This window comes from Pseudorca crassidens, chromosome 1 (assembly GCF_039906515.1).
Source record: "Pseudorca crassidens isolate mPseCra1 chromosome 1, mPseCra1.hap1, whole genome shotgun sequence".
Taxonomy (NCBI): domain Eukaryota; kingdom Metazoa; phylum Chordata; class Mammalia; order Artiodactyla; family Delphinidae; genus Pseudorca; species Pseudorca crassidens.
In genome coordinates, this window is record NC_090296.1 from 64,168,654 (window position 1) to 64,196,192 (window position 27,539).

Sequence of the window (27,539 nt, forward strand, 5' to 3'; positions counted from 1 at the left end):
AAGGATTAATCTCCAAAATTTACAAGCAGCTCATGCAGCTCAATGTCAAAAAAACAAAACAACCCAATCCAAAACTGGGCAGAAGACCTAAATAGACATTTCTCCAAAGAAGATATACAGATTGCCAACAAACACATGAAAGAATGCTCAACATCATTAATCGTTAGAGAAATGCGAGTCAAAAGTACAATGCGATATCATCTCACACCGGTCAGAAGACCATCATCAAAAAATCTACAAATAATAAATGCTGGAGAGGGTATGGAGAAAAGGGAACCCTCTTGCACTGTTGGTGGGAATGTAAATTGATACAGCCACTATGGAGAACAGTATGGAGGTTCCTTAAAAAACTAAAAATAGAACTACTATACGACCCAGCAATCCCACTACTGGGCATATACCCTGAGAAAACCATAATTCAAAAAGAGTCATGTACCACAAGGTTCATTGCAGCCCTATTTACAATAGCCAGGACATGGAAGCAACCTAAGTGTCCGTCGACGGATGAATGGATAAAGAAGATGTGGCACATACATACTATGGAATATTACTCAGCCATAAAAAGAAATGAAATTCAGTTATTTGTAGTGAGGTGGATGGACCTAGAGTCTGTCATACAGAGCGAAGTAAGTCAGAAAGAGAAAAACAAACACCATATGCTAACACATATATATGGAATCCAAAAGAAAAAAAAATGGTCATGAAGAACCTAGGGGCAAGACAGGAATAAAGACGCAGACCTACTAGAGAATGGACTTGAGGACACGGTGAGGGGGAAGGGTAAGCTGGGACAAAGTTAGAGACGGGTAGTGTATGTATGGACATATATACACTACCAAATGTGAACTAGATAGATAGTGGGAAGCAGTCTCATAGCACAGGGAGATCAGCTCGGTGCTTTGTGACCAGCTAGAAGGGTGGGGTAGGGAGGGTGGGAGGGAGGGAGACACGAGAGGGAGGAGATACGGGGCTATATGTTTATGTATAACTGATTCACTTTGTTATAAAGCAGAAACTAACACACCATTGTAAAGCAATTATACTCCAATAAAAACTTAAAAAAATAAAAAAGAGGTAGAGGGGAACCTTCAGAGACAGGTCAACCCATCATAATATGCAGAGCTTATTTGGATCTTGATTCAAATATACTAACTGTACAAATGAAGCAAAACAACTAAATCTGAACACTGAAAGGACATTTGATGATATTAAGGAATTATTGTTACTAATTTATAACATTTTACAAAATGCTTTGGTGGTTATGTTTTTTAAAGAGCCATTGTCTTTTAAAGATACATGCTGAAAAACTTACAGATGAAATAATATGATGTCTGGAATATGCTTCACACAATATGGAAAAGAGGAAGTATTTGAGTTATTGATGCAAAAAATAAAAGATAATACTGTTCCTATAATAAAGAGATGTTAATATTCCTGTAAGGAAGACTTGATATGATAGAGTAGCTCTGACAAGTAGAACTTTCTGCAATGATAGAAAGGTTATATGTGTGCTGTCCAGTATGGTGGAACTGTGGCTAGTAATAGTGAGGAACGGAAGTTTTAATTTTAATTTCATTTATTTAAAAAAAATACAAAAAACAAAACAGGGACTTTCCCTGGTGGTCCAGCAGTTAAAACTTCACCTTCCAATGCAGAGTGTATGGGTTCAATCCCTGGTCCAGGAGCTAAGATCCCACAAGCCTCTTGGCCAGAAAACCAAAAATATAAAACAGAAGCAATATAGTAACAAATTCAGTAAAGACTTTAAAAACAGTCCACATCGAAAAAGTCTTAAAAAATAAGTATATGGCTAATACGTGCCAGGCAGGACAATACATTTCTTGAGGACTAGTATATTTAGTCAATAGTCAAAACATAATTACCTTCTCAGCTACTGTATGGTGCTGGGATCCTTTTTCAGATCCTTTTATTCGTATAGTCCTTCCTGTAGTTTAGGAAAAGAATATATATTTGGGGGAGGGCTACTACTTAAAAACTCCTATATTGTTTGTTTACTCATAGAAGCTTTTAACTTGGTTTTTTTTGAAAGGAATACTTTAAATTCAGTTCAAACATTTCCTTTCTTTCCAGAACCTTTCCGGAAATACTTGTGTGTTATTTTTTTGTTCTGCTCTGTGTGTGGTGGTGGTGCTGTTTTTTAATTTGGGAGCAAGGGAAAATGAAAAATAGTGTATTTTTAGAATCATAATAAATCTAGCTCTCTTTAATTTTAATCCCATGAATTTGTTGGCTGCCATATGATGTTTAAATACAGAATATTTTAGAATTTGATAAAAACCCATGTTCAGTTCTATTCACAATATCCTTTTGAATGTTGATTTACATAGTATTATGTGATAATATCTGGTAGTCTACGAATTTTAATTATGTTAAGAATTTTAATGGTGATACTTGTAGGAATGATCATCTAATTTTATAAAATTTGGTTTACTCTGTGGTATATTTTCCTTGAGGTTTATTTGATTTCTAAGTGGTTCCTAAGCAACAAATGCATATGCTGGGGTTTTTTTGTTGTTTTTTTTTAAAGATCAAAGTGCTATGGCAGGGGGTAGGGGACGGAAAGGGTTTTTTTTGTTGGTTTTTTTTTTAAATTAATTTATTTATTTATTTTTGGCTGTGTTGGGTCTTTGTTTCTGCGCGAGGGCTTTCTCTAGTTTCAGTGGGCGGGGGCCACTCTTGATCGCGGTGCGCGGGCCTCTCACTGTCGCGGCCTCTCTTCTTGCGGAGCACAGGCTGCAGACACACAGGCTCAGTAGTTGTGGCTCATGGGCCCAGTTGCTCCGCGGCATGTGGGATCTTCCCAGACCAGGGCTCGAACCCGTGTCCCCTGAATTGGCAGGCAGATTCTCAACCACTGCGCCACCAGGGAAGCCCCGTATGCTGTTTTTGTAATGGACTTTTATGGTAGATCCACTCAAGCTGATTTTATAACATTCTACATAAATACTTCTATTTGAAGTTTCTCGTAACTTCAATATAACTACTATTGGAAAATGAAATTTTCTTCTTTTCCTAGGCTTGAAATTGAGGTTATGCATTCAAAAGAGATGATGGAGTTCAGATTGAATTCTTTGATACTAACACTTTCTTCTTTCTCCTCCTTTTCCCCTTGTAGCCGCAGAAAACACCTATTTTCTCGTGATAAACTAAAGCTTTTTCTGAAGCAACACTGTGAACCACAAGATGGAATCATTAAAATTAAGGTAATCGGAACAGTGATATTATTTGTTGGAAAGAAGGGGAAAAAAGAGAAAAATGAGCGATGTTATAAAGTTGTAACATTGTAGAAATGTTACTCCAAATTTGGTTGAAAATAGCTCTCTTTTTATCTGGAGCCAGTTTTAGTAATTTTCATTGGATTAAATACTGTTTTTTGCAATTGCTAGAATTGCTAAGTGGGTCAGGTACTTCCACTTTTTTCCTTGTGTAAAAACGGTCAACCAGGGCTTCCCTGGTGGCACAGTGGTTCAGAGTCTGCCTTCCGATGCAGGGGACACGGGTTCGTGCCCCGGTCTGGGAAGATCCCACATGCCGCGGTGCGGCTGGGCCCGTGAGCCATGGCCGCTGAGCCTGCGCATCCAGAGCCTGTGCTCCGCAACAGGAGAGGCCACAACAGTGAGAGGCCCGTGTACCGCAAAAAAAAAAAAAAAAAGATCAACCAAGACAGATGAGACTAGAGGGAAAACTTGGAGAAAGAAAAGTTATGGGGAGAAATCCCTGGTGGTCCCGTGGTTAGGACTCCACCTTTCCACTGCATGGAGCGTGGGTTCAATCCCCGGTTGGGGAACTAAAATCCCGCAAGCCACGTGGCTAAAAAAAAAAAAGTTATGCGTGTAGGGCAGCTAGTGCTTTCTAATAGTGTAGTACTGGCTCACAAAAACAGATTCAAAGAACAGTGCTAAAATAGATCCTACTAGATAGGAAAACAATATATATATAATAAAAAGAATCTCAGAGACGAATACTAAGCAGATAGATTATATTTTATTCATAACCATTCAGAGGGAAAAAATCAAGTTTAGAAACCTCACATTGTATACTAAGTAAAAAGTTAAATGGTGAAACTAAAACTGCTTTTTTTTAATGAGAAATATTTAACTCATACTGGGAGAGAGACACTAAGTAGAAAAGCAAAAGAATGGGTTAGAGAGATGTATGCATGTGTCAAAAATCAGCTACTGTATGCTTAAGATTTGTGCATTTCATCATATGTAAATGTTACATCAAAAGAAAAGATATGAATTAAAAGAATAGATGAATTTACTCTATGTGAAAAGTAGCATTTCAAATCTAGAGACCAAGATAGATTATTTAATAAATAGAACTGGGACCCTTGGTTAACTATTTGAAAAAATAAAGTTGGGTCTAACTCCAAAAAAAAAACAGGACATGAGATAACTCTTAATGTCATTTATGCTGAAGTACTTAGAAGGAGCAGTAGAAAAGAAGTACCAAAGATGAGATTGATTTGACACTATAAACTTATGTAGGTTTAAAAATGTCATGAATATATTTCAAGGGCAAGTGCTGGAGGAAAAATACTTTCAGTGAATACAGTGAAGAGCTCAAATCAATTATAAAACATAAGCACCCCATTAGAAAAATAGACAGACATGATCAAACTTCACAGTGGATGAAGTATTAAAACTTGAAAACACATAAGATAGAATCATCTGAAATAAATAATTTTTAAAATATTTGTCTTTGATAAGAGAACATAATTTAAGCATTCTGTCTATATAGTATTGAACAGGTAGCCATGTAGAATGATGCTTGCAAAAAGTTGATTTAGATACTTGTGATAAGTGGCTAGAACAGTGCCTGACACTTGATAGGCAGTCAGTGAATATGTGAGTAGTTGCATATGTGTATCATCAATAGCCAGCCTAACTTTCTAAGATCTCTTACACATCAGTGAACAAAAACAACCTAATTAGGGAAAAAATGTTGAAGGACATCAGCAGTTATTCACCAAGGAAAACAAAGTCAGTAAACATGAAAAGAAATTCAACTTTACTTAATAAATATTGAAAGTTAAGTTGACAGTAAGCATTTTTCTCTTAGAGTGTAATGAAAGATGGTTAGTGGATATTCTAGTATACTTGCACACACGCACACACCCCCTCAAAACAACAAAGTTTGGGGACTTCCCTCGTGGTCCAGTGGTAAAGAATCCATCTTCCAATGCAGGGGACGCGGGTGCTATCCCTGGTCGGGGAACTAAGATCCCACATGCCGTGGGGCAACTTAAGCCCGTGTGCCACAACTACTGAGCTTGTGTGCTCTGGAGTCCGCGAACCACAACTAGAGAGCCTGTGCACCACAATGAAAGATTCTGCATGCCACAACTAAGACCCGACGCAGCCAAATAAATAAGTAAATAACAACAACAAAGTTTGATAACCTGTGTGTGAGTGTAGACTGCTGTTACGAGTACCTGCAAGAACACAAAGATGTGGTATTTTTGTTTATTGTGTGTGTTGTGTGTGTGAATGAGGACACCTTGGCAATTAATATATTAAAACCTATTTTGACCTTTTTTGGGTATGTATTTGAGAAGAAACCACCCATTCATACTTAAAGGGCAGTTCTCTACATTCATAGGTTATTTAAGTGGGATAGTAGACAGCCATCTTAATGGAATTTATTTTAATGTAAAATCTTAATGGACTCTAGATTTACTCTGATGGCCAGAACTGATTGACTTTTAGGTGTTAACAGCTATGTTCTACCAAAAGCAAAAATATTATATAGAAAATTGAATTCCAAGTAGAAGCATTCCTATTTTGTTAATAACTTAAAATTTTGTATCATCACATTTTCTGTATTTCTGTAAATGGCATTTTTTTTTTTTGGAGAGAAAGAAAGAGTGATGATCTCGGCCGTTAGACCAGAAGTAATCTTCAGAATTGCTTAATCAAAAATAAGAAGTTTAGGGACTTCCCTGGTTGTTCAGTGGTTAAGAATCCATCTTCCACTTCCCTGGTGGTGCAGTGGTTAAGAATCCGCCTGCCAATTCAGGGAACATGGGTTTGAGCCCTCGTCCGGGAAGATCCTACATGCCACAGAGCAACTAAGCCTGTGCACCACAACTACTGAAGCCCACGCGCCTAGAGCCCGTGCTCTGCAGCAAGAGAGGCAACCGCAATGAGAAGCCCACGCACCGCAATGAAGAGTAGCCCCCACTTGCCACAACTAGAGAAAGCCCACGTGCAGCAACGAAGACCCAATGCAGCAATAAATAAATAAATAAATTTATTTATTTATTTATTTATTTTAAAAAAGAATCCGCCTTCCAATGCAGGGGACACAGGTTCGATCCCTGGTTGGGGAACTAAGATCCCACATGCCACGGGGCAACTAAGCCTACGCACTCTAGAGCCCACACGCCACAACTAGGGAGCCCGCGCTCTGGAGCCTGTGCACCGCAACTAAAGATCCTGCATGCCACACCGAAGATCCCGCGTGCCACACCTAAGACCTGATGCAGCCAATTAAATAAATAAATATATTTAAAAAAGAAGAAGTTTAGAGTTGGACATGGATGAAAGGTGAACAAGTTCCAAATACGAAGTAGAAGGAGAGAAACTCTGGATTTTAGCAAATTATCCTAGAACCACACCACTCATGGTAAAGATGAGGTTGACTTCTCCAAACATAAATTTTGAGTTGAAACTTTATAGGAATTGATCAATATTTCTGCTTTTATCCAGACCAACTTTAAAATTTGATACATAAAGTAAGTTATCACTCCAAACTGGGGGGAAAATCTATTCAGCAGTTATAAATGGCTAAAAATATATTGGTTTAATACAGTGGATTTTTTAATATTAAATATATGGATTTTTTATTTACATAGGAAATCTCATACAAAATTAGTCAAAAGCAAACAAAAAAGATTATTGTATAAATGTAATTTTGAGATAGTTTTAGAATTCAGGAAACTTGAAGCATTGAGTACTTTATGGTGAAGCAATCCTTTGAATTGTTTTATTTATGGTAAATCTGATTAATTATATAGTTTTTTAAAGGATCAAGAAATAAAATATATGTTACTGCATAATATACATAAAATTCTAATGGTTTTGACCTGGTCTTTAACAGTAATCATATGATATGTTAGAGCTTATCTATATATGGTTTACTAATGTGTTATTATTGTACCCTGTGTCTTTTTTTTAATGAAGGCATCATCTCTTTCAACGTATAAAATAGCAGAACAAGATTTTTCTTATTTTTTCCCTGATGATCCACCCACATTTATCTTCAGTCTGGCTAACAGAAGAAGAGGGAGACCTCCCAAACGAGTATCTGTTAGTCAGGTAAGTAGAGAATAGATAAAAACTACATTGTAGTTCTTAATAAAACTAACCACAATTAAGAGTAGGATTTGACTCCCTTCCCCTCTGTAGCCTGTAAGAAGGAACACATTCCTTCACACACAGAAAAGGTGTGTACTGTATGTTAATAACTGCTTAGCAATGCGGCTTGTAGAAGTTTCAAGGGTGAATTAGACATGATTCTCATGCCACAGGGATTTTATACTGAAGTGGAAGCAAGCCTATAAGCAATCACTAAAATGTAAAGCAGAATGAAATACAGGGAATAAATTATGGACTTGAAATGTAAAGATCATTTAGAAGATACGAGATAATGATATCACAATTAAGCAGGCTAGAGACCTTAATTTCCCAAGAAATAAAGTAAAAATAAACTTTTGACATGTTAAATATTGGCTACAGAAATGTCTCTGACATGTCTTTTCTCTGTCTCTTTCTTATTTGACGTCTGCGCCATCTAGTTTATAAAGTACCCTGGAAGATTTTTGTTTGTTTGTTTTTCTAATGCATATTTTTAAGGCTCCTCTTATATATTACTCGTTGTTTTTCCTGGGAGGTTTTTGTAGTAATTTGTAGAACTATAGGATTAACTCATATTCTATATGTTATTATGATTAGAGTTAATAAGTGTTCAGTTATACTTTAAATAAAACCTTAGTATAAAGTATAATTGAATTTTTTGTTTTTTATTTTTACTGTAAGAACAAAACAGACCATAAGTTTACAACTTCAGTGGTTCTACAACTTTAGTTTTCTGGGTTTTTGTTTTTGGTTTGTTTTTGTTTTTAGGAGGACAGCATTGCTAATAAACAGACTGTTGCAGGTTATAGGAACAGAGCTACTAAAGAAAGAGACAAACTTTTGAAACAAGAAATGAAGTCACTGGGTGAGTTTTAATGTAAAGGATATACCAAAGATCTTGGCAAACAAAGCAGGCTTAATAAATGTTAGTTCTCCAATTCCTTCACCTTCATTTATTGTCTGCCTTCTTAACACCTTTTTTCTCTCCAAAAACTGTTAGTTATAGGAAAGAATATTTCTCTGTGCCCAAGCAGGGGGTGTTTCTAAAATGGCATATTTCTGTTTTTGTTTTTCTTAAGCATAGTTTTTTCCCTCAGATTATAATTAATTTCTTTACTAAATGGGACCTCTGTTTATCTCTTAAAACAGTATTTCAAGGGATAACATATCCCCTGTTGAACTGACCTAATGCTAGATTAAGCACAAGTTGGCAGTTTCTAGGGCTTTCAAACTGTTTTGGGCCATTTTTGTTTGATTCCTACAGCCTTATAAAATGCTGCTTCCCAAATGTGACTGTACACAGGAATCGCTTACAAATCTTACTAAAATGAAGATTCTAAATTAGTAGACCTGGGTGCGAGAAGAGATGCTGCATTTGCAACAAGGTGATACCTTGCTGCTGGTCTTAGGACCACACTTTGAATAGCAGGGCTTTCAAAGGCAGGTATATGTGTTTGTCCCACCGCAGTAGTTTGTCTTAAACACAGCCAACTTGCTCTTCCCATTTTAATCACTTGCTGACTCCCTCCAGGAATTTACAACCCCTGGGAGTCTCTCTTGATCTCATTTAACCTTAAGATATTTCAGGGATTCTTTTGTTACATTAAAAAAATGTGTTATTTTCTGTCTGTGTACCTTTCTAAGTTTGACCTTCTCCACAGCTTTTGAAAAGGCTAAATTAAAAAGAGAAAAAGCAGATGCCCTAGAGGCAAAGAAAAAAGAAAAGGAAGATAAAGAGAAAAAGAAGGAAGAATTGAAGAAAATTGTTGAAGAAGAGAGACTGAAGAAGAAAGAAGAAAAAGAGAGGCTTAAAATAGAAAGAGAAAAGGTACACTCAAGTATATTAGTTACGCCCTCCACAGATAGTTAATAGTATTTTATATATTTAAATTCATGGTTAATTTTTCAAATGCTTTTATCACTTTCATTTACATTTATAGTTGTACATAGAGCACTGATAAACAGTACTGGTTTATCTCCCTTTTGCTTTGGAAGATTTAATGAATGATTTAAGGTTCAACATATATGCATGCCTTTACACCTCAAAGCCTCTTCTAAAGTACAATTCTAAAGTTGATTTTCTTCATTATTTAGACTTCCATATTTAGGGAAGACAATATATGTAAAACTTTCAAAAGTAAAATACATCGTTAGAAAAGTAGAGTAAAATGCATGATTAATAAGAATTAGTGCAGTGTTCCTATTCTCCTTAAAGAATAAGGTATCTGTGATAATAGGTATTTCAGCAAATCTTTGATTATACTATTCAGCGGTAGATATTCCTTAGAGAATTCTATAGCTAGTTTCTTCTAAAGTCAGTCATTGTCATTGGTTTTCTGGGATATTCACAAGTAGCCTAGGTGTTACACATTGTGCTCATTTAAATTGCATGTGTTTCTTGAATTATTATAGCCCCTTAGGTGGGAGTAGGGAGTGTCTGATACATGTTTACTCCAGAAAAATGTAGAAAACAAGAAAAAAAAACCCTTGTAATGTAAATGGTAACATTTAGAGATAGCATTAATACTTTAATTTATTTCTAGTCTTTATTCTGGGCCTTGAAGAATAAGATGCAGTATTTATAATTTTGTATATATATTTTTTGTTTAACATTATAAACATTCCATCATGGTATTAAATAAACTAAATAAGTGAGGTGGAATTTTTAGTGACTGCATGTAATCGTTAATCAAATAGATATAGGTAAACGTTTAAAAATTTTTGCTCATAAATAATGATACTTTGTTCAAATTTATGAACAAAAGTCTTTCCTCTTTTTGGATTGTGTCTCTGGATAAATTTGTAGAACTGAAATAATAGGTCAAGGGTAAGAACATTTTTAAAACTTTCTGTACATGGTGGACATAAGTATTTGTTTGCCAGAGGTACTTATGTATATTCACTTAGCAACAGTGAATGAAAATACCCATCTCATTACATCCTGCAAGAATTATTTGCGGGGAAGGGGAGCTTATTTCAGCAGACCGCTCGAAGCACAGTTAATAAGTTCTGTAACTATCTAGTTGTTTCATGGTAAATTTGATAAGTGTATATCTGTTTATTTTCAGTGTTACTAAATTTCAAAGGAAGAATATTAACGTATATTAAACATATATATTATTACATACATTAACATATATTTATTGGAAATAATTATAATAAAATATTTTGTTTACATTTTGCTTTATTAGAGACTTTTTAGGGTCAGTATTTATCTTGCAGTTTCAAATACCAGAAACAAGAAGTAAGGGTTTCAAAAGACCGAGTGAGCGAAAAGTTCACCAATTGTATACTGTCCCCTCTGTGTGTCTCTAGGCAGTTAGTCAGGTTTAAATGAATCTTGCAAACAAATGTACAAATATAAGGGGAGGTTTTATTTTAGGTACTCTAATAACTTCTTACCTCTTTAGTTAAGATCTAATTGATTTAAAGTAGAGGGAGAGCTGCTATAGACAGAGTTGGATTGAATTAATATTTATCCAGGAGCTGCTATGTGTTGAACATTTTTCATCTTTGTAGCAGTTCTGTCAAGCAGGCATTGTTTTCATCAGTGGTTTTAACACTTTAATGTGCATTAGAATCACCAGAAGTGCTTATTAAAACATCAGTTGCTGGGTCCCAAACCCAGAGTTCATGGTTCAATAGGTCTAGGTAGGGCTCATGTAATTGTATTTCTTACTAGTTCTGAGGTGATGCTGATGCTGCCTTATAAATTTCTTATAAGAATTTTTATTAACCTTTTGTTTTAGGAAAGAGAGAAATTGCGTGAGGAAAAGAAAAAGTATATGGAATACTTAAAACAGTGGAGTAAACCTAGAGAAGATATGGAATGTGATGATCTTAAGGTATGAGCATGTTCTGTGATGTTTCACACACCTGTGTAACAGAGGAAATAGCCAGTTAAGCAAATGCTTATATTTAGAGTTCCAAAGTAACATTGTTAGTATTTTATAACAAGATTTGATAATGATTCTTATTCTGTGGAAATAGTTGGTCATCTGTGCTATCCTTGGTAGTCCAGTAACCACCGGGGCCAGGCGTACATTTAGTTTGATTGCTAGACAAAGATTCTGCTCATCTCCAGAAATAACCAAAGTATCCAAACCAAACTCGTTCATCTCGGTTTATAAGGAACCATTTCTAAGTCAATAGATGATGGATTAATTCTGTTTCATATCCTAAGGAAAATACTGCATTGAAGATCATATTGACATGGCTAATGCCTTGACCTCAGAATCGAGGTTAGGAGTCCTTCTTAACTAGGAAAGGTAGTCAGAAGTATAGTTCAGCCTAAAGATATGTTCTTAGTTTGATGAAGGAAAAAGTCCCTAGAGACTGTGATTTAGTAAAGTTGGAATAAAGCCACAGCATCTATAATTTTTAAAGTTCCAAAGGGGATTATGATAAACATTCAGTGTTGAGAACCACATGAAATAATTCTTTACATGAAATTATTCTTTTAGGTAAAGAGTATATCATACCTATCTTTTACAATTTCCTGTACTTGGTTCAAATAGTTATATAAATTGTTTAATCTTGCAGGAACTTCCAGAACCAACTCCAGTGAAAACTAGACTACCTCCTGAAATCTTTGGTGATGCTCTGATGGTTTTGGAGTTCCTTAATGCATTTGGGGAGCTTTTTGATCTTCAAGATGAGTTTCCTGAGGGAGTTACCCTAGGCAAGTGCTATTGCTGTGTTGTAGTTCACGCTAAAATTAGTGCCTTAAAGGAACAAGTTATTCTCTCTCAAAGTTCTGTGGAGTCACTGGACCCAGCTCTCCAGTCCTTTCTTGGGGTCCTTCATGTGATTACAGTCAGACAGTGGCTGGGACTGAAGTCATCTGAAGGCTCATCTGGCTAGATGTTCATGATGGCTTCCTCACACACGTGCCTGATGCCTCGGTGCTCCTCCACATGGCGTCCCACTCCATCAGAGTAGCCTGCTCTTCTTATGTGGCAGCTGAGTGCTCCAAGAGTCTGGAAGCAGAAACTGCCAGTTTTCTTAAAGGCCAGGCCTGGAACTAGCAAGCCTTACTTCTGCCATATTCCATTAGTTAGGCCTACTGGGATTCAAGGAGGCAAAGGAATAGACTCTACTTCTTGAGGGTGGCATGGTATGTAAGTGCAGGGAGGGGAGAAATTGACAGCCGTATTTGGAGACAAGTTATTGCCTAACTTTAATTTATGATTCTATTTTGCCTCTGCACTTACATACTATTACTTTTTATTTACATCATTTATAAGAGCTAAATTAGTATGAGAAGGGCTTTGGATCCCATTTTAGATTTTTAGCTGACCAATAGCAAAATAATTTTCTTAAGATCCAAATAAAGATTCTCAAAGACAGAATTATAATGCCACTCTTACTTTAATAAGAGTAAATTCTTCAGGAGGGCTTTCACATTCCCTCAGTTTTTCTTTATGAGCTAGGTGAAGCATGAATCATTGTGCCTTACAGATCAAGAAGGTCTAAACAACGCTGGTTTAGGTAAGAAGTTTAGGTTAGATGAATTAGATGAGAAACATTTATGACTTGAACACAATTTTAGGATTACACCTAATGCTGATGATTACCTCTTATGTGCACTATTTGGTAAACAGTAATGTCCCACATAGCTCTTCAGAACAGTGGGACAACAATAACAAATCTTTGGCATTGTTATTCAAGTTAGAGTAAAATTATAATTTTTAATATATGCCTTAATTTGCATCTCAAATTTAAATTAGATGAAATACTGTATCGATCTACTGAGACTAATTTGGCTTTCTTTGAATGCAGTGATTTTGGCTTATGATTTTATTGTATTTTATTGTAATCATAAATTATTTTTGATTTTGGCTTGAATAATACTTGGCTCTACTTTGATAAATGGGCAGTTAAGAAAATAGTTACACAGGCTATTGTTGATTAAAATGTTTATTATTCCAATGGAGTTGTTTTTTCAGTACATGACCAGAACTTTAAATTCATTTTAAACATTTTATTCGCAGAAGTGTTAGAGGAAGCTCTTGTAGGAAATGACAGTGAAGGCCCACTATGTGAATTGCTTTTTTTCTTCCTGACTGCCATCTTCCAGGCCATAGCTGAAGAAGAAGAGGAAGTAGCCAAAGAGCAAATAACTGATGCTGACACCAAAGGTCAGAATCCAGTGTTATTGCTTGCTGATAGTAGCTTTGTAGTGAAACTAATTTTTGATTAGTTAATTTTTAACTTTACTTGGCTTTTACAGTTATAAAATTACTTGATTTTTGAGTCATATACTAGCAACACATCATCAGTTGTCTTAGAACACCTTTGTTTTAATGTATTCTGTTTCTGATGGCCTTAAAAATGCTGCAGCCCCCACCCCACCAATCTATCTTGCTTTTTACTCCTTTAGATTTCTCCTGCTATTTAGGAGCATTACAGATTTCATTGACTAGTATCTGTAATTCCAAGAAATTCTACTAAATAGCACTAATTTTTTTTCCCCACCTAAGGAATTACTTCAGTTGTTGTTATTAATACTTTAAATTGAAAATATTACCACTGATTTCATTTCCTATCTGACAATTTTTAGACCAGAGTTAAATAAAATTTAGTTTTTAAATTTCACTAATTGGTTTGAACTAGAAATTTTGCTCTTTAAATTCTATACAGTTAAGTATCTAGAGTCAGCGTGTGGTACATATTAATGTAGGGAAACTTTTTTATTTTTAATACAGAGTAGAGTATGTTCACTGTTTTATTTAGGATTTACCTCAATCAGGGGAATTGTTAAACATTTATATTAAAAGGTTGATTTGACTTCCTGAATAATGCTCTCTGTGAATTTTGCCACATATGAGATGGGACTATTAAACAATACTTTAGTGTATTCCATAAAAATTTACAATAAGAGATAACTATTTAGAGACATCTTGATAGCAGAATCTTGGTAGAAAAAAAATGGGGCATTCCTCCATTCAAATAGCATGGTTGCCCATAGATAATTTGAGCTAATTTCCTTTATGCCTGGTCGATGAAGCAATAGGATAATTATGAGTATGTAGCCAACATCAGCTGCCTTTTGATTTTACAGGCTGAGTTCAAGCAAAATATATTCTCTAGCTTGAGTGCTAATCACCATAGGTCCCTTATCAAGGCCATTTTAGCAATGTGGTCCTCATTGTCATCTCAGATGATTTAGTCAATTAAATGAAACTCTACTAAAGGGAAGACAGAAGGGTAAATCCATTTATAAAACATCTAAAGATTTTCTAATGACAAGTATGAGCACTAAAGATGGATTATCTATGAGAGACAATGTAACGTATATTCGTTCTTTTAGCCTTTAGGTTTTCTTAATGACCAATAACATCACAGTGTTACTGACCAAATTCTGACCTTAATACAAGACATAAAGCTTTTTTTAATTCAGGATTTGAAGCAGGTGAATTTTGTAGTTTTGGAAATCCTGATGACAAACAGTGGAGTCAAAAGGAAATTGTATTGGAAAATCAGCTAATGTAAAGGAAACACATATGTAACTGTTGACGTTTGTATTGCCATTATATTTTCTATTCATGATTTGTTTGATCTGCAATTTTTATAGCTCTACTCCTATGCAGAACTGTCTATAAAGTCTACCTCTGAATAAGTATTGACCATTAAATAAAGGTTTTAATGCTCCTTTTGAAACTATTTAAATGTTAGGGAGGGAGAAAAAAATACTCCAGGAATTTCACCCTTCTCCCACTTGCATATTATTATTGGCCACATTTTAAATGGTTATTTCAGTTTCATTAAGGGCCCTAGGCTGTTCCCCCCGGGTATTTTTCATATGTTCTCCCATCTCAGTAACAAAAAAGCTCTTCCATAGTCTTCCTGAAAGCAACTGAATAATCAAATGGGATTGAATATTCTTTTACTTCCTCTTTAGCTGGTCTTATTATGTAAGGTGTTTCTTGCTATTTTTAGAAATTGGGCAGAAGGTAAAAGCATGAATTTATCTTAGTGATGAAAAAACTGAGGTTCGGTGCGGTTATTTACTGAAGATCACAAAGATAGTAAGTGACCACAAAGCTAGTAAGACACTGTATATATATATATGCGTTGTTTCATTTAATCCTCATACCACCCTTGTGAGGAAGATGTAATTATTTTCTTCCTTTTACATATAAAGAAACTTAGTCTTAAGGAGTTTAATTAACTTGCCCAAAGACATTTGGCTAATAAGAAAGTGACAGGATAAAAACTCAGGCACTCTGGCCTAGAGCCTCATAATGACTGTTATATTACCTTATTATATGGCAAAGAAGTAATTATCTGTCTTCAAGAACATCTAATTTCTTTGGTCTTTGGTCTCCCTGTTTTTATATCAAATCTTGGAGATTTTGACCAATTTTTTAACTCTTCTATTAAAAATATCAATTCCTCTTGTTAGTCTTACATCATGAACTTAAATGCCTTTCAAAGTACAGGAAAAAGAGCATTCTCCTTATATAGAATAGTTTTGTGTATTTGCTGAGATGTTATTCTTTAGTGTTGAAATTGTGTGTACCTAATTCTAGATTATGATGGTGATAAATATATCTTTCACATAGTCAAGCCATATACAGTTCAGCTATATTCTCTTGGTATGATGTACCTGAGTGACTGTCTCGGCAAATCCTAGAATGATATTTACAGTTTCTTGAGAGTGCAATTTGGTAGATAACTGAGTTAAAGAATACATATTTTAACGTGTTAAACACAACTAAAAGTAAGCTGTCATTCTGTTGGTTGTCCATTTCCTAAGGCCTTTGTCCTAGGAAAATTATAACTTACTATAGATAAAATAGGTTGAATTGCTGCAAAGGAAGAGAACCAGTACACTTATACAGCTCTGTAACTAGGACTGTTGTTAATTTTAGACTGCCTGTATTAATTTTAAATTTGTTTGGCTTTATATGTAAAATGAAAATTGAAAAAGTTTTAGGTCTGGTATTTCCCTAGTGAGGAAGAATATAATGTCTGTCATTTTGACTAGATTCATGGCCTGGTAGGAATAACTTATGCACATATATGTAGTATTTAGTCAGATAACTTCTCCTGTGTGGTAGTGTTTATGCTTTAAATGCCATGAAATTGTCAATGACTGTAATCAAACATAATCCCAGAGCTGCCTTTTTCCTTTAGTAAAGGACAGCACTTCTGTTCTCTAAGGTCCATTTTTTTAGCTTGTGAACTTTGGGGAGGGAATCATATAGTAGAAAGTTAAGGAACCACAGAACCAGGTTAGCCCAGTGATTTTCCAACTCTAATCCATGGAGCTCTACAAATTGTACAGGGATTCCTCTGTGCTACTGCAACAGAGTTGGAAAAATGAATGGGCAGGATTGTCATCTCTATTCCCTACTTTAACAAGGGCATCTTTTATCTCTTTTATATTGTACTTCCAAGAAATACTTGAAGAATTTGGAAACTGCTGATCTAGACTTACCCCTGTAAGAAAAATGAAGCCAAATAAGTGACTGGTCTAAAGCCTACATAACTAGGAACTAGGGATTGGCAGAGTTAAGACTAGAATATACATTATCTGACTCTTAGTCTGAAGCTGTGTCTGCTGTACTTTGGTATAAGAGAAGGGCTTTTTATCAGCTTAAAGTTTTTTCATAGGTGACATTTTAATTTTATTATGTATGTAAGGAATAATTATATATTCTAATGGTTTAAACACATTTGTGCCAGTAGATTTGCTCTTTAGTCCTATTTGTAGGCTAAGCACTGTTTTCAAATCTAAAGGAATTTACTTAGAAAATACAGGGATATCTTCCTATTGTTTCATGGATCGGTGATTTTTCAAAATAAAAACAAGCAATTTAAATGAAGAGGATAAATCTCTGGTTAAGTGACAGCAGTACTGTCTTTAAGTTCTTTTAGCTCTTTTTCTGTGCTGTTTTTGTGATGATTACAACTTATACTTTGTTATGATTCAATCTTAAAATATTTAGAAAAGATTTGGGTATCTTCAATGGATTCTGATTTTCAAAGTAGACTTTTCTAAAGTTATGTTGAGCAAGGAGATTTGTTTTTCATTCTAAAGTGTATTTTACCTTTTTTTTTTTTTTTTGGAATGTGTATGTGCACCTTGTTGGTAACTTAGAAATTGTCTTCTCTCTGTTAAGTAAGGGAAAAATTAGTGTGTAGTGCATGTCTTAGGATTTATAGTTTTAGTTGGATACTAGGCAGAATGTAAAGGATGCTTGTTGTACCTAGCGTTGGTTCTTTTGAGGTTCCTGAATGTTAAGCTGTTTGCTGTTTCTTTCATCATTTTAAAAGGGCATTATTCCCAAACATTCAAGCTTTGATTTGCACTAGAATAAAGTATTTATTTCCTTAAAGATTTAACGGAGGCTTTGGATGAAGATGCAGACCCCACAAAATCTGCACTGTCTGCAGTTGCATCTTTGGCAGCTGCATGGCCGCAGTTGCACCAGGGTATGTGTAGGTTTTATTTTTTGTTTGCTTTTTTATTTTTATAAAGGTATATTTTACATTGCTGAGGACTTATTGTTTATATTCTAAATGACTATATCATTTTTAACAACTATAGGCTGCAGTTTGAAAAGCTTGGATCTTGATAGCTGCACACTTTCTGAAATCCTCAGACTACACATCTTAGCTTCAGGTGCTGATGTAACATCAGCAAATGCGAAGTACAGGTATCAAAAACGAGGAGGATTTGATGCTACAGATGATGCCTGTATGGAGCTTCGTTTGAGCAACCCCAGTCTAGTGAAGAAACTGTCAAGCACTTCAGTGTATGATTTGACACCAGGTAAACTTTGCAAGTTAGAATTTGTATAACCTGCCTACTTCCTACCCTCTTATCCTCTTACGCCCAGAAAACTTGGTAGCTGATGAGAAAATTTTAGGTGATATTCAGTTTTAAAAGAGAAGGAGAGGAATTTCCCTGGTGACGCAGTGGTTAAGAATCCACCTGCTAATGCAGGGGACACGGGTTCGAGCCCTGATCCGGGAAGATCCCACATGCTGCGGAGCAACTAAGCCCGTGTGCCACAACTGCTGTCACAACTACTGAAGCCTGCACACTTAGAGCCCGTGCTCCACAACAAGAGAAGCCACCCCAATGAGAAGCCCACGCACCGCAATGAAGAGTAGCTTCCGCTCGCCGCAACTAGAGAAAGCCCGCGCACAGCAACAAAGACCCAACACAGCCAAAAATAAATAGATAAATTAATTTTTTTAAAAAAAGAGAGAAAGCAGTCTTTAAAAAAAATTGTTGGAATACAGTGATGTAAATTAACTACTGTTGCTTTTTCTATTTGGATTTTCTATTACTTTAAAAATTTATGGGGACTTCCCTGGCAGTCCAGTGGTTAGGGCTCTGCGCTTCCACTGTGGGGGGCGTGGGTTCAATCCCTGGTTGGGGACTAGGATCCCACGTGCTGCGTGGTGAGGCCAAAAAAAAAACCAAACAAATTGTCGTTAGTTTACTACATCTACTAAGTTTAGAAGGATAAGTGAGAAGTAGCTAGCTTTCACTTTTACTTATAGTATATCAGAAATTTAAGCTGTAGCTGCAAAATTCTAATATTCACTTGAGTGTTTGTGCCTCAGTTTTACATATGAGGCACAATATGTAAAAATAAGATGAAGTTATTTTTCCCTTCCTTTTCTAAATAAAAAATTACAATGTACGAATATATAGAATTGAATATGCTTAATTAAGAAAACATATAATAAGAATACCTAATTCGTAAGATTCATATAGTTAAAAAAAATTTTTTATTGAGATATAGTTGATCTAACATTCATATAATTTTTATAATTTATAGTAGTGTTTTGTGCAGTCTTTTCAGAGTAGCAATTTGCGTATTGCCTTTTTTTTTAATTCATGTGGTTATAACTTAGTTTTGATTTGAACTTCATACATGAGCCTGAAAATTAAAACTTCAAAATTAATTCTTTGCAATTAGAAAATTTTTCATGTCTGTTTAATTAGTATATAAGGTAGTCATTAGTATTTGAAATGCCTTGTCTATCACATAACTGTTAATTGGATTCAAATTTGCTTTTTTTCCATACATGCCACTGGCATGTTTGATCCTAAGAAACTTTTCCCTGGTCTTTATTAAACATTTTCACATTGAGCCACAAATTAAAATTTTTCTTGTCATTGATAATCCAGAAGTTATTTACCAATTTTTGACAGGAGAAAAAATGAAGATACTTCATGCTCTCTGTGGGAAACTACTGACCCTAGTTTCTACTAGGGATTTCATTGAAGATTATGTTGACATATTACGACAGGCAAAGCAGGAGTTTCGGGAGTTGAAAGCAGAACAACATCGAAAAGAGAGGGAAGAAGCAGCTGCTAGGTAAGAAATAATTATAGTCAGTTGTGCTAATGAAAGTTGTTTATTTCTTTGCATCTGAAACCATGTTGGGCTGCGGTGTGGCACTGGCTCACACTGAGAGGTTATGAATAGATTAACTACTTTATGGTTTTGTGATAACATTTGGAGCGTTTTCTATAATTTTATGATTAAAGGCAAGATACTAAAAGTTAAAAGTACCAGATAGACTATAATATTTTATTTTAACTTTCAGAATTCGTAAAAGGAAAGAAGAAAAACTTAAGGAGCAAGAACAAAAAATGAAGGAGAAACAAGAAAAACTAAAGGAAGATGAGCAAAGAAACTCAGTTGCAGATACATCTATTGGGTATGGTTTGAATTACACTGCTTATCTGGATCACATAAAGAATAAAAATCAGCACCTTAAACTCTAAAATGCTTTCAAAATTTTTAGAAAACATATAATAGTGTCAGCAAGCCTATGAAATTTACATACAGACAGTCCTCAGATATACATGTGTTATGTTTAAAAAGAAAAAAAAAGCACTTCCAGGGAATCTAGAACTCATTTTCTCATAGAATTAATGTTATAAATTATAATTTCCCAGAAAACTTTCAATAGGCTATTGTTAACCAGTTTCTAGCATTACTAGTAGGGTCTCTCCTCTCCACCATCATCATCACAGTTGTACACTGTGTTTACAGAGCTCCTTCAAGCCTTTTGAGGAATAGAGATGAGATTGGAGCTTTTGGTAGGTGTAGGGAGAGGATGTCAGCATCTTAAATAATTTAGTGACTGCCTAAGTATTTCATTTAATTTCAGCATATTAGGGATGAAGATTGGCTGTGAAGACAAGTTGGAATTTTTCCCATACTGTAGATGGCAAATCATATTCAAATTTAGCAGAAATAATAATTTTTAAATAAAATCTGCCAAAGAAGTTCTAAAAATCTCAGTATTCCAAATTTAGTGTATTGACTTTTGATTATACTTTCATGTAAAAATACCTATTACATCTTAAGATCATAGGTCACAAACTTGCATCAGTTGTATTTTATATGGCCATCAGTAATACTTTAAGGAATTTATTTGGATACCTTAAGAAAGTTAATAGATATGACACCTAAAGTACAAGCAACCAAAGAAAAAATAGATAGATTCACCAAATTTGAAAACTTTTGTGCTTCAAAGAACACTATCAAGAAAGTAAAAATAGCAGCCCAGAAAATGGGAGAAAAATTTTGCAAATCATGTATCTGACGTCCAGAATATATAAGGAACTCATACAACTCGACAGTAAAAAGACAGCTCAATTTAAAAAATGGGCAAAGGATTTTAATGGACATTTCTCCAAAGAAGATAAACATGAAGCTCATAAAAAGATGCTCAACATCATTAGTCATTAGGGAAACGTATATCAAAACCACAATGCGATACTACTTCACGCTTACTAGGATGGCTGTAATTCAACTGAGGGACAGTAACATATGTTGGTGAGAATATGAAAGAATTAGAACTCTCATACGTTGCTCACAGGGATGTGTAAAATGGTGTGGCTGCTTTGGACCAAGTTTGGCAGTTCATCAAACTGTTTAAACCATATGTTACCATGTGACCAGCAGTTCCACTCCTAGGTGTATATCCAAGAGAATTAAGAACATACATTCACTTAAAAATGTATACACGAAAGTTCATAGCAGCATTATTCTTAATAGCCAAAAAATGGTAACAACCCAAATGTCTATCAATTGATGAATAGATAAACAAAATGATATATTCCTTCTGTGGTATATCCATATAGCAGAATGTTATTCAGCAATAAAAGGAATGGAATTCTGATACATGCTACAACATGGATGAACACCTTATGCTAAGTGAAAGAAGCTAGTCACAAAAGGCCATGTGTTGTATGATTGCATTTATAGGAAAAGTCCAGAATAGGCAAATCCATAGCAGAAAGTAGATGAGTGGTTACCAGGGGCATTGGGGGAAGAGGAACTGAAAATGGCTATGTGGTTTTTCTTTGGGGATGGTGAAAATGTTCTGGAATTAGATAGAGGCAATGATTGTATAACCTTGTTAATATTACTAAAAACCACTGAATTGTACACTTTAAAATGGTGATTTTTATGGTATGTGAATTATATCTCAATTTTTTTTACATTTTGTAAACTTTTTCCAATTATATTGAGATGTAATTGACATAAAGTATTGTATTCATTTAAGATGTACAAAACAATGATTTGACAAATGCATATATTGTGAAATGATTACCATAGTTTCATTAAAATTCATCACCTCACATAGTTACAAATTTTTTTTCCTTGTGATATCTTAAATTATTAAAAAGTGAAAATAGGCATGTTACAGATCCCACCACTTCATATTTTTTGTACTCATCTAGCCTCACTCGTTTACATTATCTCTCTGGTTCCTGAATACATTTGAGTTTACAAAACTGTCTTTGAATGTAGAACATAAATGGTAGAATTAACTCAGGTTTCATACAACTTTAGTTTTGATTTGGACAATATAGTGGATTAAACATATTGTGTTCATTCTTCCTACTTATTATATCTGAAGTTTGTCTGCGTCTCTCCTCCACTCTTTGTCTATTTATCTCCTTTATACTCTGAGCCACCATCACCTCCCAGCCAGTTACCTGGACTATTACAGTGACCTCTTTACTGGTCTCCCCTCATCTACTTTCTCTCTCAGATGATTTTCCACATAGCAGCAAAAGTGCCTTCTAATCATGTCATTTCCCATTTCTAAATTCGTCCACTTTTTTCCCATTACTTTTTTTTTCCCATTGCTTTTTGAATGATGCCTTACAAGGCCCAGTATGACCTAGCCCTGCTTTTTCTCATTCATATCTTCAATTACTTCTTTTTTGTTTACACCTTCTCAAAATTATAAGCTCCTTCCTTTTCCCTTGAGCTCAGTGCCTTAGCATGTTATCCCCTCTGCTAAAAATGAAGATTTCTTCTTACCTGCCGCCTTACCCATCCCCAGTCTCCATAGTCTCGCAGTTTAAATGTCACTTCTTTAAGCAAGCCTCTCTTGGTCCCTGAGACTAGATTTGGTTCTCCTGGAAATGCTTTCATAGCATTTTGAACTTCTCCTTTTTTAGTAGTTATTACATATTTTAATTTTACAATGATTTATATAATTATCTGTTTTCCCTGCAAGACTGTAAACTCTGTGTTATCTCGTTCACTACTTCCTAAGCATAATGCCTGGTACTTCATACGCAGGCAATAAATATTTCATGAATGGAATTATATATTCATTAATGAATATAATTTTTGTTTTCATCCTTAAGGGAAGAAGAAAGGGAAGATTTTGATACTAGCACTGAGGGCAAAGAAACAGAGCAAAAGGAACAAGATCAAGACACAGTTACTGAGGATGAAGATGACCCAGGATCACATAAAAGAAGCAGAAGGGGTAATACAGAATTTCTTACGGGCATTCTTGCTTGTTTTTAATTGATAAGGCATTTTATTAATTCACTATTCTGAAATATATATTAGATTGCTTCCATTTGAGATTCCAAGGTGTGTTTGTTGAGTTTTCATATTTACTACTTTATATTGACCAAATAGAAATTTTTATTCTATAACATACTCATTCGACATGCACTGAATGCCTCTTAGTTGCTAGAGGTACAAGAGATCAGTAATGCTTGTAATTGGTGTCATATTGATGGGAATGGATATCTCTGCTGCCTTAAAATAATTTCATAAATTGCTGGATCAAAGGAAATACATTTTTTTGAAAGCTTGGTACAAATTACTTCTGAGGATCTCTAACCGTCTTCATTTGATAACTATTAAAGGAGATCCTTAAGTTTATTCTGTGCCTCTAATTTGGATGGTATCTTTTTTTTTTTTTTGCTTTATTTTCTAAATGGTTATTATAAGTAGACAGAAAATCTCTTGTATCATGGAGGCTGTACTGTCTGATTACAATGCAATTGATTTAGAAATCCAAAGCAAATAAACCTCATATTATTAGAGTTTAAAACAAACTTCCAAGTAATGGGTCAAAGGAGAAACCCTAATGGAAATTAGAAAATATTTAAAACCAATTAGTACTGCATATTAACACTTGTTGGATACAGTCCCTCCACTTAAAGGAAAATTTATATAGCTTTAATACAAATTAAGAAAGAAGAAAGGCAAATTGAGCTAGGCATTCATTTAAGAAGTTAGAGGTAGAAACTGGAATAATCTCCCCAAATATAAGGAAACAGTAGATATGAGTAGAAATTAATAGGAGATAAAACTGCAGTAGAGCCAAAAGTTTGTTCTTTGAAAAAGACACAAACTGGATAAACCTTTGTTGAAATTGATTTGGGGGGGCGGTCACAACAAAAAATTAGGACTAAAAATGGAAGCAACATAACTACAGATGGAGCAGAAATTTAAAGATAAGTGGGGGGGCTTCCCTGGTGGCGCAGTGGTTGAGAGTCCGCCTGCCGATGCAGGGGACACGGGTTCGTGCCCCGGTCCAGGAAGATCCCACATGCCGCGGAGCGGCTGGGCCCATGAGCCATGGCCGCTGAGCCTGCACGACCGGAGCCTGTGCTCCGCAATGGGAGAGGCCACAACAGTGAGAGGCCCACATACCGCAAAAAAATAAATAAATAAAAATATAGATAAGCGGATAACATAACAATTTTATAGCAGTAAATTTGAAAATAGAGGCCAAAAAGGAGCAAAACCCTAGAAAAGTGCAAATTATAAAAATGGATTAAAGAAAAAATTTAAAATGTGAATCGTCCTAAACCATTAAAGATTTTGAATTCATATTAAAAGCCTTCCTATAAGGAAAACATCAGTCCTAGGCAACTTTATGGTGAATCTGCCAAATTTTAAAGAAGCAGATAATTCCAATCTTACACAAACTCTTTCAGGCAAAAGAAATAGAAAGAAGAAACACCCCCCAACCATTTAAGCAATATGACAGTGACTGAAACAAGAGAGAGGTCTAATTCTTCAACACAGCATAAAAGTCCAGGCAGGTCACGAGGAATCCAGGCTCCTTCTGTCTTGTTGGTACTGTCATCCTTAGGGTTTTGCTGCCATCCTCATGTTCCAAAATGATTTATCACCTTGTCTCCATTCTATCTAGTTGGAAGAGGGAAAGAAGAAAAAGAGGCATAACCCAGAGGTTACATATAATGCTTCTGCTCCCACCTCTTTGACCAGTAGTTTCTAATGTAGCCATGTTTACTAGGGAAAGAGGGTCTGAGAAATGTTGTCCTTCTTTTGGATTGCTAGGTGCCTAATAATTAAGGGTTCTGTTACCTTAAAGCAAAGGTTAGTAAACTATAGCCCATTGACCAAATCTGCCCTGCCCCCTGTTTTAATATTACCCATGAGCTAAAAAGAGTTTTTACAGTTTTAAATAGTTGAAAAAATTTTATGAAGAATGATATTTTGTGAAGTGAAAATTACATGAAATTCAGACTCAGTGACCATAAATAAATTTTTATTGAATATAGCCATGCTCATTCATTTACGTATTGTCTATGGCTGCTTTCATGCTACAGTGGCAGAGTTGAGTAGCTGTGACAAAAACCATATGACCCACACAGCTTAAAATATTTACTAACTAGCCCTTTACAAAAGTAGTTTGCTGACTCCTGCCTTAGACAAAGGACTGAATGTATGGTGCAAAATAACTAACAGACTGTGCCCATACTCTCCAGTATGGAGATGGAAGATTTTTGTGTGTCCCTTTATATTTAAGTGTGTCAGTTTCTTATTAACATAGTATATTAGTCTATTTATGCTGCCATAACAAAATATTACAGACTGGGTGGCTTAAACAACAAATTTATTTCATCACAGTTCTGGAGGCTGGAAGTACAAGATCAAGGTGGGTTGATCAAGCAGGGTTGATTTCTGGTGAGGCCTCTCTCAGCTGGTGATAGCACCTTCTCACTGTGTCCTCACATGACCTTTCCTCTGTGCCCACAAGTGGAGAGGGAGCTCTGGTCTCTCTTCCTTAAAGACACCAGTCCTGTCAGATTAGGGCCCTGCCCTTATGATCTCATTTAACCTTAATCACCTCGTTAAAGGCCCTGTCTCCAAATTCAGTCACACTGGGGTTTAGAACTTCAACCTATGAATTGGGGGTATGGGGGGTGGCACATACAGTTTAGTCCAAAACGTATAGTAACTTGGGGTAGCTTGTATCATATTTTTGTAATGAAAATTTAAAGTATGATGATGGTGATCAAAGGTTGTTTCGATTATAGGGAAAAGGGGACAAAATGGATTTAAAGAATGTACAAGGCAAGAAGAGGTCAACAGTGTAACAAGAGAGCCTCTTACTGCTGATGAGGAAGAAGCTTTAAAACAGGAACACCAACGAAAAGAGAAAGAGCTCTTAGAAAAAATCCAGAGTGCCATAGCATGTACCAATATCTTCCCCTTGGGCCGCGACCGCATGTATAGGCGGTATTGGATTTTCCCTTCTATTCCTGGATTGTTTATTGAAGAGGATTATTCTGGTCTCACTGAAGACATGCTGTTGCCTAGATCTTCATCATTTCAGGATAATGTACAGCCTCAAGATCCTCAGGTATCCACTAAAACTGGAGATTCTTTGATGTCTGACTCTACCTCCAGCATTGACCAAGGTCCGTGTGATGATTCTGTGCAGCTGCCAAAACCAGTGCATAAGCCAAATCGGTGGTGCTTTTACAGTTCTTGTGAACAGCTGGACCAGCTTATTGAAGCTCTTAATTCTAGAGGACATAGAGAAAGTGCCTTAAAAGAAACTTTGTTGCAAGAGAAACGCAGAATATGTGCACAGCTAGCCCGTTTTTCTGAAGAGAAGTTTCATTTTTCAGGTAAATTTTCAATGGAACCTATTTCCTTTATTTTTCTTTCCCAATAATCTCTGGCTCAGGATTAAACATTTTTCAAACTATTAGAGCTGTGTTTAAAACAACTTCTCTTTCCTTTGGACTATGCTCTCAGTTCCTAAGTTAGGGAAAGTTTGCCAGTTAGAGAAATCAGGTTTTCTAGATTCCACTGGCTTCCATTTGGATTATGAGAAACACAGCTGACAATGTGAGAAGTTATGTACTCTTCCTGATCTCATTCCTTGATCAGTAGATTGAATACCTGAGGCAGTAAGGTTACCATCGGGTTTTGAGATCTAATAATGAGTGAGTTCACTCACTAGAGGTTTTGGCTGAGGGTCCAGGGACAGTTTCCATTAGTGATCACGCCTTTGGAGATGGGCTGCAAGGACAGATCAGGTAGCAATATTTCTTATTTGATGGCTGGTCTATTGATGACAGATAAGAGAAAGCAGTAAGGCATTTATAGGTGTAAATGAAATTTTCTAGGTAGAGAACTCTTAAATTTAGGGTCATATTATTACCATGACTACTTTAATTCTCTTCAGGATTAAAAACTGTTGATCGCAATTCTTTAACAGCTTTAAAGCTGAGATTTTAATTCATAACACTGTACAATTCACCCATTTAAAGTGTACAATTCAGTGGTTTTTTTGTATATTCTTAGATATGTGCAACCATCACACAGTCAATTTTAGAACATTTTCATCATCTCAGAAAGAAATCCCATACCCTTTAGCTGCCACCCCTGTAGACCTAAGCAACCACAAATCTATTTTCTGTTACTGTAAATTTCCTTGTTTGAATATTTTATATGACTGGTATCATATAGTATATGGTCTTTTGTGATTGACTTCTTTCACTTAGCATAATGTTTTCAAGGTTCATTTAAGTTGTACTTCATTCCCTTTTATGGCCAATTAATGTTCATTGTATACTATATTTTA

The 27,539-nt window shown here is 35.4% G+C and overlaps 1 protein-coding gene across 1 annotated transcript in view; it reads left to right on the forward strand.

Annotated features, from left to right (window-relative positions):
• BAZ1A (bromodomain adjacent to zinc finger domain 1A) overlaps positions 1-27,539 on the forward strand; it is a 93,212-nt gene that overhangs the window by 41,348 nt on the left and 24,325 nt on the right. The window contains exons 5-17 of the mRNA XM_067737706.1: positions 3,137-3,224; positions 7,209-7,343; positions 8,151-8,247; positions 9,044-9,210; positions 11,132-11,227; positions 11,925-12,063; positions 13,376-13,522; positions 17,730-17,825; positions 17,941-18,165; positions 19,564-19,729; positions 19,962-20,075; positions 23,035-23,159; positions 25,981-26,577. Coding sequence (XP_067593807.1) covers positions 3,137-3,224; positions 7,209-7,343; positions 8,151-8,247; positions 9,044-9,210; positions 11,132-11,227; positions 11,925-12,063; positions 13,376-13,522; positions 17,730-17,825; positions 17,941-18,165; positions 19,564-19,729; positions 19,962-20,075; positions 23,035-23,159; positions 25,981-26,577 — 2,192 coding nt within the window. The remainder of the gene's footprint in view (positions 1-3,136; positions 3,225-7,208; positions 7,344-8,150; positions 8,248-9,043; positions 9,211-11,131; positions 11,228-11,924; positions 12,064-13,375; positions 13,523-17,729; positions 17,826-17,940; positions 18,166-19,563; positions 19,730-19,961; positions 20,076-23,034; positions 23,160-25,980; positions 26,578-27,539) is intronic.